The sequence below is a fragment of the Anabas testudineus genome, chromosome 9 (genome assembly GCF_900324465.2).
Source record: "Anabas testudineus chromosome 9, fAnaTes1.2, whole genome shotgun sequence".
Classification (NCBI taxonomy): Eukaryota; Metazoa; Chordata; class Actinopteri; order Anabantiformes; family Anabantidae; genus Anabas; species Anabas testudineus.
Genome location: NC_046618.1, coordinates 5629428 through 5642787, shown reverse-complemented (window position 1 = coordinate 5642787; position 13360 = coordinate 5629428). Strand labels below are relative to the sequence as shown.

At 41.4% G+C, this 13360-nt stretch overlaps 1 protein-coding gene across 1 annotated transcript; it reads right to left on the bottom strand.

Moving 5' to 3' along the window:
- Positions 1 to 1391: 1391 nt before the first annotated feature.
- On the bottom strand, positions 1392 to 12716 carry tmem150aa (transmembrane protein 150Aa). Its single transcript, XM_026343426.1, has 8 exons — positions 12640 to 12716; positions 7338 to 7614; positions 7041 to 7088; positions 6829 to 6915; positions 6284 to 6351; positions 4783 to 4910; positions 4511 to 4688; positions 1392 to 3867 (listed from the first exon to the last, which is right to left on the bottom strand). Exons 2-8 carry the CDS (start codon positions 7400 to 7402, stop codon positions 3566 to 3568), a joined length of 876 nt encoding a protein of 291 aa, XP_026199211.1. The 5' UTR covers positions 7403 to 7614; positions 12640 to 12716; the 3' UTR covers positions 1392 to 3565.
- Positions 12717 to 13360: the final 644 nt, after the last annotated feature.

Here is a 13360-nt window from a genome sequence, read left to right as displayed (position 1 = left end):
CCCCTACATATTTTCATAATAATAATATTTCACACTCCAGTCTAAGGCAGGCTTTCTGTAAAATAATTTTCTAAATACATTTTTCACGCTTGACCGAGCTGCTTTACCGAAGATGTTATACAAGTCGCCACTGGATGATTAGTACTCGGCATCAGTAAACTGACTTTGACTTGGAACAATGTTGGACTTCCCCTTTAAGTTGTCTCAGTGCTATTTAAAATGATACTTGACTCCTACCTTGAAATCGGACCTGTTTCAAAGCATCACCGTCTTCCTGCCCCCACACAGCACAGGAACAGTTCCCAGAAGCAGCATGGTCTGAAACCGTCAGATGCTTTTATCCAAAGTGAGTTATAAGTGAGGTACAAGACAAAGGCCGGGTCAGCGTAAGGAAGTCTTGCCTAAGGACCTCTACTAGAGGGAGGGAGGGAGGACAGAGCCAGGATTTGAACCCCGGTCTCCCGCATGAACTTACCACCACACTAGCCAGCTGCTATGGCATTAAACAGTCGCACATTATTACATTATTATTACAATGGACTCCCTCTACACCACAGCAATAATCTGGGTAAAGATATCGGACCTCTGCTCTGATACTGCATTGTTAGTCATTCTGTTTGTCCTCCTGCCAAAACCTGTTTCTCTTTCTGCTTTTAAATAAACCTTTTCATAAAAACAACCACCTAAAGATTCTATTAACCACTGGATGACTGAAGATCTTCACATGGTGAAGTGTTTCATGTGTGGTGTACACATATACATGTTCCTGTTTAAGAACACTCGTGCAAACCATCTAATAATTTATCATTTTTATTTAATATTTCAATATAAATCTCTGTCAAATGAAAATACCTAAATGATAGACAAATCATACATATTTACAGAATTTATAAAAGGAAACAAAATAATCTGTTATTTTTGAAGACTCCATATCATTCTCAAACATTTTTCAAATAAAGGAAGTAAGATGAATACATTATTCTAGTTTCTGTGTTGCTGTACAGGTCCGGCAGAAACACAGGATTCTCCCGCAAACAAACAAACCATGTGACAGTTTACTGAAGTGCACACTTTGACAGAAACCCTTTTTAAATTATGGCCTGTAGATGATGGCATTATGGTTTTGATGCTGTTCGAAAATAAATCCATCCTTGATGTGAAGGCCCACACAAGCTGCCATTTGTAGTCACACCTCGTGACTTGGTTACAGTATGGTGAAATGGCTACAGCTGAACACAAGATTCAAAAACCAAACAAAACAAAAACTATTTGAACATGTTCCCCTGGCACAGTACGAGGGATAAGGCTAAAACAGTGCACTCACACTGATTCATACACCTCCTGCTGACACACAGAAAACAAACAATTCCAGTCTCTTTTTTTTGGCAAGATTTGCAGAACAAGACAGGACTGCAGCAGTCCCAGAAAAAACAAGAAGGAAAGTAAACTGACCCGACGCATGAATACGCATCCTGTGTAACAGCAGATCCACTGGTTTGACTGTCCTGTCAAAAGCTAACACCTGTTAAGAGATCTCTGTGGACTGAGCTGCGAGCCACCGTCATATTAAATAGTTCATACCTCATATCATTGTGAGATGGAACATATGTTGGAACTGTAGCTTTCACCTTTAAACAACACCAAACCCACAAAAGATAAAAAGAGGTAGGTGATGTGACCTTTTAAAAATGTGTATTGCTGGCATCCGGTGAGTAGACAGTTAAAAAAGTATCAACACTACACAGAGGGCAGAATACTGTGTGGACACTTACTTCAGAACTGAACGGGAGTGTAACTTCAGCTGGGTACTGTAGCACTGGTCAGCTTTAGTTTGAGCAGTGGTAGTGGTTTGTGGCAGTCTGCTGAAACACGGTATTGACGCCACGTTCACTTGTTGCCTGTGAGTAAAACCTCCCCTGTAGCTACTGAGAAGCATGGATGGATTACGACTAAATGGGCCCCGGAACAGAGACAGGTAAAAGGCCCCAAGCCCAAAAGAGATGCATAATCACTAAAACACTACTAAATGAGGTTGTTTGCAGTAATTGTGTGTCTATTTTTGGTTGTTCGTCCATCTCTCCGTGTGTGCGTTTGATTTGTCTCTTTTTGGTCATTTTCCAGCTGCTTGTGGTCATTTTGTTAAAGTTATTTTTTTGTTTTACATCTTTTAACTGAGCTCTGTCACTTCAAATAAAGAAATATCAACACTCACTTCATACACAGGTTCTGGCCCGAGGGTCCCTCCCTGAACTCCCGGGCCCCTTAGCCCGTGCACAGCAGGCCTGTTTGTTAATCCATCCACGCTGACAAGGCTTCATATCATGCAACAGAAAACCTCAAAAAAATCAAATAAGGCTTCCAAGGCTCCAGCCTGGAATCAAATCAGTGTGTGGACAAGAACTGTGTCATTCTGACAGTGTGATATTCAGGATTATAGTTAGTTATAGTTTTAGGATCTCACTCTCACTTGTTTTACTATAAGGTGTAGGTCGGTTTCAAATGACTTGGTGTCACTTTAAAAAATGAAGGAGCTCCGTGTTCAACTCCAACACACTGAAAAAGGCATTATTCACTCCAGTGGAGCGTAAATAATCAGATGACCGATGGCGAATATTGCACCGGAAATGAGAGTGAGTGTAATAAGATATGGCATGTAATCTAAAGGTTTAAGAAATCATAAGTTCATGCATCATGTGGGACACTGAGAGACGGCTTCCGAGATTGTCAAATAAGAGATTGAGATACACACGGTCTTCATCGTTAGGACAGAGCAGACCTAGTTTTTGTGCAGCCATCCTGCATGCACGTCTGTGAATGAATTATGGCCTCATGAGAACAGTGTTTGAAGATACACATTTACATATTTTGTTAAACAATAAAAAAAGAAACAATCAAATGCATTCAAATCATCTGTGCAACCAAATCAAATTGTCAGGTGACATGAATGATTTCTGCCAATCATCTGTTGTACTTGATTGATTAAAAAGGTCATATTCTTACAGCCTGTAAAAAATACGCAACTATTCACGTTTCAAACATTCAATATTTTTCTACTTACTATGCAAAGTCAAAACTCAAACATAAATTGTTGTTCTGTCATTCAAAAAGTGTGCCGTGCAGAGATAAGCAAAAGGCCAAAACAGGTGGGCCGCGCAAAGCATTGGGTAATTCATGAAGGAGTGTCTGGGGGAGGGGGAATCACTTTGTAGGTTTAAGGAACTTTCCTTTTCCACCAAGACGTCAGTTTTACGTCGGTACTGTTTTAAAAAAGAAACCTCTAGTGAAGAACTGCCCACATCAACAGCCATGTTGGAAAACATTCACAGTTACAGTACTCACACTGGCTCTATACATTCAGCCTCTCAACATCACTACAGAAAATGTACCAAGACATTTAGCTGTAGCGGCCTGCACCAACACAAAAGATAAAAGATAGTAGAGCAGATGGGACAACCTGCTGTTGGTTAAAGACATCCCATCTTCTTCTCCCCCTCTGTCGCCTTTCCTACCTGTGGCATCCCATCAAGCACCTCTGCAGTGACATTTCAGACTTTGGGCTGCAGAGCTACAACATGGCTATGCTCTCTGGGGTACAGTTGAGATGTGTGGATGTGCTGCTTCCCCCAGGGGACTTGAGGCCCTTGGTCGCCCCACCTAGTGTCGAGCCCCGAGACCTGGGGCCCATCATAACACCTGAGCCATGGTGCTGACTCTGCTGCAGGCCTGCCATCATGGTCTCGCTGGTGACTGTGCCAAACTCATAGGTGAAGGTGCCGTAGAAGACCAGGATGTCCACGGTGAAGACCCACTCGCAGATGGCAGCAGCGTGCTGAAGGATGAAGCTCTCATGGATGAAGAAGATGCCACCTGGGAGGAGGACGGGTTAAGGAGGACAAACGTGTCTAGACATGTATGGGTGGGACAAACAGCCCTCAATTTCCTCTCTCACTTAAGCAGTGGCACACGAAGGAGAGAATAAAAATGTTAGGCGCTTGAATCAGTGATAAAAGGAGCTGAGGATATCACGAGTCACTTAACCTGAGGGTGAGCTGCGTCCTCAGATAAAGTTAAAGAGTGGCCACGTGGTTAAGAGTTGATTTTCATCTGCGGTCCGTGGGCAGGTGGACACAAGTCAAACATGGAAAGAAAGAGAGCCACAGATGTTATCGTGGACTTATTGTCCTTTCTCACAGTACAAAGACAAACATCTTTATCTGTGCAGAAGTGTCTCAAGGTTGGAGCAATGAAAAGGAGATGGAATCAAGAGGTCTTGCCACTGCTTTATCAGCAGGCCACCACTGATTGGACACTAAGGGCACTGAAATCAGGATAGCAAGGTGGAAGTAGTATGGACTTCATAGAGTGGCATAAAAAGACCAAGGAGTTAGACATGCAACCACCTACAGGCCTCATTTCATTGTAAACTATTCCACACGCTATTTGATACACAGACAAAAACAAACATTGCACTAGTGTTCACATACAGGAAATAACTGCTTTATTAGGATACTCAGGACGAGCGAGACCATAGCTCCCAGTGCCAGAGCCACTCGAAAATGGGCCATCCAGTAGTCAAGTGCAGTCACAGCCACCCGGTAGGTGAGCACACACTGCAGGCACACAAACAGCAGCCCTGCTGGAAAAGCCACACCGGCACCCACGTAGTGTACAGATTTGGCATGATCAACCTGTTGAACAGAAATGTGAAGTCCGGTGGACACCATCAATATTTGTATTAAATGTATTTACTGTATGTCAGTGTATTTGATGCTGAACTTTTACCTGGAAGTTGCCCACCATGACCAGACCCACGGCGTTGGTGCAGCCAGACACCAAAGCACTGGTGTTGACCCAACAATGGCGGCTATGTTCAATCACCTGGGCGTAGCGCAGAAGGCACACCATCACCACTGCAGGACACAAGAGAGCATACATACACACTTAGAGCAGCAGCAGCATCAAATACAAATAATAGTGTAAGAAACAATCTCTCCCCCAAGAAGCACTTCTAATCACATCTACATAAATGAGGGGGCAACACATTGGAAACACCTTTTAATATAACACAGCACAGCTGGTGACATGTCATGTGACTGCACCCGTTCTGCTGATGTGATGACTATGCAATTTGTTTTTATTGCTGTTCTGTAAATTATTCACATGCCTGGTTGTGTAAGCACACATGTTACTAGGCAGGTCTTCCACTACCGTTTGTAAACCATGAACCTCTGATTTGCTGTCTGTGATAGTCCTACCACCAAGACAAATACAAAATCAATAATACACACCACCATCAGGAAGGAAGGCAAAAACATCTAGACAGCCTATACGCTCAATATACCAAGGAAATAAAAGAAAACCATGTACACTGGAAAAATGAAGCTATAGTGAAAACAGCAGGACAGATGCAATTAAGGGCAGAAGGGGAGACTGGCAGAACTGAGCAGTGATGAGACAAGATGAGAAATGGAGGAAGGCCATAGAGGGTAAGTACAGGGGAGAGGACGGGGGGAGGTGGAAGGAAAGCTGCATTCATAATTGATTAGAGACCACAGGCTATTTCTGAATCTCCTGGAGACTAGTGGCTGATGTCTGTGGACACGATGGAGGATTACCACCACACAAAGAATAGACAGAGGAGCCCAGCGTTAAACACCTCAGGTATACTGATGGTGTGTGTACGGAAGAGTAGAAGGCAGCAGTTTTATTTTCACACAAGTGTGGAGCACATTTATAACCCAGAGCTGACAGCTTCACAGAAACCCTTATTCTATTTCTCATTAGATGAGCAAATTACTACCATCCACATGTAAAAATAAAGCTACAGCCAGAACATTGTTAGCTTAGCATGAAAGCTATCAATAGCGAACCTGGATTTATATAAAGTTAATTAATTTAGTTTTTCTGACTAAACAACAACAACAACATTATCTCTGTTTTGTTCACTGTAAAAGTTAAAAGTTGGAATTTCGCGGAGAGTTATTTTAGGGAAGCTGAAAGTCTTCTCTTCTACAGATGCTCTCACTTCCTGGAGTGTCCAATGGTTGCCTGGCAACCTCACAGAAAGGTCATGACCCTAAGCTAAGAAATAGTGCAGTACATACTCTTCATTTTTATCTATTAATGAGCTTCAGAGTGGTAGACAAACAGATTTACCTCTGGACAGAGACAAGCTAGCTGTTTCCAGTGGCTTATATGAAATACTCCTGCACATACAATGGATTTTAATCACATAGCTCTGTGTGTGTGTTTGGTTTTAGGTTCAGGCAGACTGAGAAATTACCCATGAAGGCTCCAACGTTGCCGATCAGGCTGAACAGGCAGCTCTCAGGAGGGTAGGAGCCACATTTACTGTGGGACATGAAGACGAAACAACTTTCAGAACAAGAAAAAATAAATCGACAGTATCACTGTACGCAAGGCACAGACACTTTGTCAGTATTTCAAACCAGGAACAAAGAAAAATATGTGATTGATACTTCAGAATTCAAGATTGTGAAACCACTTTGCTCTGTTATCTAGATGTAAAAGTGAAATTTAACTTTTTTTAATTTTTTTATCCTCTAAATACACTGTGAATGAGCCTACAAGTGAGTCCCATGATGCCTTTTTACAAGAGTGCTTTTGTACTTGCCTGTGGTTAGAGGCTTATTTGCAGATTAAACAAATGCAGTATATGCAAAGCGTGGGATAATGACTGTCACAGAGCTACAGTGTAACAAGGTGCTAATTCATGCCTCTGGGCCTTCACCGAAACAAAAGTGCTTTTGTATTTGGCACAAACAAAGACTTGGAAGTGCAGAGAGGAGGAGAGGTGGAGCAGGAGACCTGATGAGGGGGATGTCCTGGATGGTGCAGCATGTCTTAGGGTAGCCTGGCCGCGGCAGCTCCTCTGTGCAGGTTACGTTGTAAGACCTGTAGCAGTGACACAATGTGTTCAGTTGAATCACTGCTGATAGCTGTGAATTTAGACTGTGTTTATGTCTGGAAAAAACTGTTTTGTGCCAGTTCACTCAGATTAACTGAAGAAAATCACTCACCAGTTCTCCACAGGACACACGTGGTGATTCATCACAGCCATAGCATAGCTAAGGGGTGAAGAACACACACAGGACAAACACAGTGAATGAAATGATCACAACTAGTGTCAAGAAACAATAATGTACTCAGTTTAAATAAACGTCAATCAGCAGAAAGAGCCCAGTTGACTGCATGTCAGTGAGTGTATTTTTATACTGACATACTCCTGGTTGTCATTTCCCTTTGTAACTGTTGATACTTTATGTTTCAACATGACAGCACATGTGAAGCACACAGGAAAGATTTGACTAACTCACACTATCCATATTCCTGTTATGGAGAAGGCAGACAGGCTGACAGGCAGGACGATCCAGGCAGTCATTGGGCTGGCAGTGAGCTGGCTTTGTCCCAAGCATGGGGTGAGAGGGTGGCTTCGGGCTGGAGAGGTGACACGACAGGGGGGGATGAGGTGAGGAGTGGGTGGGGGCGCAGGGTCACTAACACACAGGAAAACACACAGGGGGGGACATGAGAGGACAAAAGGGGGAATGGCACAGCTATCCTGCTCCACAGGGCCCTGCAACCAGCAGCAACCTGAAAAAGGGAAAATCACAGTTAAATGGGTGAAGTGTGTGACTGCATTACTGTAATCACACTACAATATGCATTTAGCTAATTTGTGATGTAGTATACAGTTAGTGGCAGTTTTATGAGTATCCACATTCCATCAATCTACATTTTGTCTATTTCAATCAATAACATCCTATATTTCTTCTCAATGCCAGTTGTCATTTGTCAAAATGCTTTGTGTATTGTAGCTGTATTACAATTGGTTCAATCTTGCCATGATAATAAATTTAAAGACAAGCGGCATCACATCGTCTGTTATAGCTGTAAGACATGAGAGCGTGAGATGCAGGACAGCTGGTTGACATTCACGTACTATATCTGTGCCTATGTGACGAGATGTAACTAATAAGTCATCTGTATATTTTACTAAGAACATTACAGAGAGATGCACAAAACAAAGTAGGCACACAGTTTCACATCACGCTGAATCTCGAGTCTTCTCGTGCTTCTAATACGACAAAGTGTCTTGGCTGTTGAACCTGTGCTGGTTTATGTTAAATCGAACTTAGGGCTGCTGCTAAAAGCCGACGAAGCAGGAATTGTATGTGACGGTTTGTGCGTCCTAACATTTATCACTGCTGAACATCAGCACAGTGTTTATAGAGAGAACCACTGCTGTTTACTATAAATGCTGAAACATGTTCCTCAATAAAACCTGTATTGGTGCAGAGAAATACTAGTAAAATGTTTTTGTACATCTACTACACTCCTGCCCTTTAATAACATAACAGCATTTTCTTTTCTCTAAATGACATGTTGACAATGCTGATTACAACTTCAATGAGCCTTAATGACAAGCACCTCTTGAGAAGAAAAGAACAGCAAAATGTGTGATCAGGAAAAAGTAAAGCCTTGTGAGAATCAGGACTCACCAAGGTTGGCTATGTGGCAGAGCGAAGCGTGGGACAACACAGGCGGTATCACTTTACACAGTGTACAGTTACAAGTTTGTCCTTTACCCAGAGGGAATATACAGTGAACCAAGACCAACCTGTCCTAAATAAATCCAGATAAAAGTAGCACTTGTTCCCAAAGAAAGGTCATACTCATAAATAAGACAGCGTTAAAAACAATTAAACTAGTTTTATATGCATGACTGTAAAAGAGGTGCAGGAAACCTTGACAACCAATTTAAGGAGGCTACAGCTTTGGCCTCTGTTTTCTTTTGGAACAAACATTGCGATTTGTATGAAAGTGTATGAGGCAGCTCACGTAATGCCACTAACTGGTTTATTTACAGGTTTTCTTTTAATATTATGTCAGCTTCAAATGTAGCTGAACAAACCAAACACGTAACGGTCACAGCCAGCTGGTGACAGAGTAAGAACTTCTCATTGTCAGAATTTAATTGTACATACAGGTTTTTGGCTGTACGCAGTTTATCGAGCTCAGACAATTATGCAGTATAGGCTGCTTTGTGACACTGGGGCTTAAGTATGTAAATATAAAACTGAATATTGTCAGCTTAGTAATGGTAAGAGATTAACATAACAAAAAACACAAAACAAGCCAAGACAAAACCTTGGGATACATGACAGGACAGAGCTCCAATGAAATGAAATACTGTTTTGAACAATAACTGAAATAGACCAGTCTAAAAGGTAAGATGAGAACCACTGTGCGGCTGATCCAGAAATACTGTAGTTGATCCTATCACAAGCAGCACTGGGATCCAATAAGACCAACATGGAACATCCTCCTGCAAACTGTGCCATGATCTGAGATGACGGGAAGAGATGTTTTTGTTGAGGGAGAGCGATGGCAACCTAGACTAAAACAGCAGTTGGCTGCTGAACAAATAGTTTTTAAGACCTTATCTATAAAAGGTAACATAAAATGAACCGACCTGTAGTCTGGGGCAAGGAGATGTGGCTGAACGACAGCTTTTTTCAAATTGCCTGGGCCATGGCCAGATGACAGTCAGGTGCTGATTATAGACAGACACACAATGACCAACATTTTTGAGGTGGGTCAGGTCATGTAGAGAAACTAGAGAAAAAATATAATTCTTGGCCAGAATGAGCAAGAAATCGGAGCAAAAAAAAAAAAATGTTTGGATTACACCGACTATTAGATATAAGGCTAGATCTAGACTCCTAAACAATGGTATTAAAAGCCATAGTTAAGGATGCTTACTTTATAAAGGATAGCGAAGATGGTAATTTTCCAAATATGATTAACTATGTGGCAGGTTAGTTTAAAAAGTAATTTTTCTCCAGGGGGGAGGAACTGATTACAGGACCCAATCTGGACTTATCAGGAGCAACTACTGTATGTCCAGGACTGACAGACAGTGCTCATAAATAAACTGCACATGAATCTACATCACCGTTGGACATAATAACAGTTATTATAGGAAAAGGATATGAGAGCTCATTTCACTGCTGCAAGGTAGGAAATCCAAATGAAATCCATAAAACCAAATAACTCATTTATTTCCATTCTCAGCAACTGCAACTTTATGTCAGCGACTGCTTTGTCCCATATCAGGAAGACAGAAAGATATTTAAAAGAATGGTTTGGTGTGGTTAGGTTAAAGGTTAAACTAAACCGACCACAGACAGAATGTCTATTATTTACAACCCCACACACTCGAAGACAATGAGTCACCCGCCACAATGACCACCCCCCATCTGCCACACAAGCTCCTCCATCTGCATGGACATCATTAAATAAACAGACGCTGAGTCACATGAGGTCAATGGACATTTGCTCTCAGCTGCACATCTGACAGCAGTTCACCAGCTTTTGTTTGGCGTGTACTGCTGTACTAACGCTTGATTTCTCAAAACAGTCTCTGTCTACGCACTTTCCTCTGAAATCGTTTAAGTTTGACAAGGTCTTTATAGGTTGCTCCAGTAACCAAGGATTTCTTTCAAAAATAAAACCTACAACCAAGATTGAATACTCTCTGACTTTTACTTTAATAGGAAACCATGGAGGAATTAGTGGCTTTTTAATTTACTTTTGTGGCTTGGTCATTGCCAGTGATGTAAAACTGCATTAGAAAAGAAGATGCGCCAGTTTAGGGAAGATTTATTTCCTGCTACCCCGTATACTTTAACATGCTACTGAAAAGGAGACTTCACTGATTTTCAACCTGCTTTCTATAGTTCGAGTTTGGGACATGCATGTATATGATATGTACATGGTAATGCACATTACAACAATATTACTGCTTCTAGCTGTGAAACTGAGTTCTGAAGAAGCAGACAGACCAGGACAACATCACGTGTACTGAAGTAGAGATTTAATATAGGAAGTTCGATACACATACATGTATTCCTACTGCCCAAACTAGAAGCATAGGAAGTAAGTTGAAAATCAGTGAGGTTGCCTTTTAAGTAATTGTTATGTTATGGGTAGATGTTGTTCCATATTCCTACACCATTTCCTCTGATGAAAATCTGTTCTTCTTTTCTCTTTACATAAACAAAGGCCCTCTACATAAACAGAAAGGCTGGATTTGCACAGGTTTTTGTGCACCACATGGTGTCATGAATCCACGTTGCTCCTCTGCATACAACATTCACATGTAGCCGTTGCCTCATATGGTTTGTTGGGCATGCTCGTTGTTTCCTCTTCTGTAGGTATAGTCAGCACTAGAGTGTTTGCATTATGGTGCTCTGCAAAAAGGCAAGAATTCTCACGGCAAGTTGTGCAGATAGTGAAGCTTGATAATCACAGCAAAGATGAGACATAAAGAAAACCATAAAACAAGCAGCCTGGTGGACACGCATTAAAAACAGACGGACATTGTCGCCCTGCAGCAGTTGAAAGAAGTAGGTTACTGCCCTCTGCCACTGCGTCTGCTGTGATATGTCCACCACAGGAGTCAACAGCGCCAGACATTTTCTGATTCTGCATACAGTGACTTTAAGATTTCAAAGAAAAAAACTCAAGCTCTAGTGTGCAATCTTATGCATGCAATTTTATCCTACTGGTGACACTGACCAGGCAAATGGTGAGAGATCAAACAACTACTCAATCTGTATTTTCATTACAGATCAATAAGTTCCATTTACAAGTAAACTAGTTAAACTATGCTAAATATATTCTTCATGATCAGCCCCCCAAAGGATTTCTTGGAACGTCCTTGTTATGTACAACAACAAACTGCATATCCTTGACTGTTATCTGACATCTGACATTTTGACTCTCCAATGGGCGACACAGAGATTTTTGACATTTCTATACAAGGAACACTTAATCCACACAAATCCACAGATAACAATATTTAGCAGGAGACCTAATATCAATTAACTGTGTTTCGATTGCCACAGTATTTTTCTTCAACTGACTTGCCTTACAAATAAAATTAATGGCTCATAAATTATTTGAAAAAATTAAAAACCAAATGAGTTGAATATTCTGATGTCTATGAATAGTTACTCTAATTAATAACTGCTGTCTTTGCACACTGCTACAATGGACTGGGTATCTTAAATTATTTCCATTTACTGTTTTTAATCAAAAGATTAAACATGTTTGGTTGCTACAATCATCTGAATATACTTAACTAAGCCCCCAGAAGCTGCTTAAGGAAGGATATTAACTATTAACTAAGGATATTAACACAAAGCTGTCTGTCTATCTGTCTGTCTGTGTCGCGGGGGGCCACAACACACACAACCCCAGCAGCCATCCAGAGAAAATGTTCGCCACTGCACTTGTGAGACTCAATATAACTGTGGCAATGTATTTTTTAAAACACAGATTAGGTTTTGTTTTTAAAATAATGAATTGAGCAGCATCACTGAGCTCAGCAGCCTGCTGTGATGAACCGGGTATTTAACGCTACCGTTAGCCTCGTTAGCTTAAATCTAGCTAGCTAGTTAGCTTACACTTTACAGTTGTCTTCACTTGACACTTGCCCGTATCTTGATTTCCGCTAACTAAAGCGATGCGCTACTAAAAGGGAGGCATTAGTCGGACAGGAACACCGAGGCTATTGGGCTAGTCAGTAAACAACAATAAGTTTAAACGTACCTTCACCAAGCTATGCCAGCCACAGACCTCAACAACCTTGGTTTCCCTTTAAAAACAGCGTTTTCTTAGCAGATGAAGCTAGTCGCGAAAATGACTTCCGATTGAGTTTTTCAAAATAAAATGAAGTATGCGCTTCATTGTAAGAAAATTACGATTTACAAATCGATACCCTTTTAAAAACGCGTTTTTTTTCTGACGCACTTTGTTCATAGGAGTCTATGAATAAAGATGTTGTTTGCTACCAAAAGCACCGAGAAACGTATTCACACAGACAATAGAGCTGGGACGGATGATCACCTGAGTTTATCCCGCGGCCAAAACACCTGAGCCTTCGCTGGCTATCAAATCACCTCACATATCATCCAGTTTCAATACATGACCGGCACATTTAATCTTAATATGAACATCTGACACAACTATGGCGCTTTTATTTTTGCACAATCGCACAATCTCTGGTGTCTCGGTGGAGCTAACTTGACGCAGCCCTCGGTGGTATCAGGCCCTCCTGTCTCTAGTTTTCAGTGACAACACACAGGGAGAAGTTAAATGTGTTCCACCTCCTGAAATCAGCTGAGCAGCGTCAGTACACTCTGTCCATTTTAAAAATATGTTTGAGGGATGTGGAAATTCATAAAATACACTTTACTACCCAGTAGGTCCTTTGATTTCATCATTTCTACCTGCATGCTATATTAGGATTGACTGTCTGACCTGTGCTGGT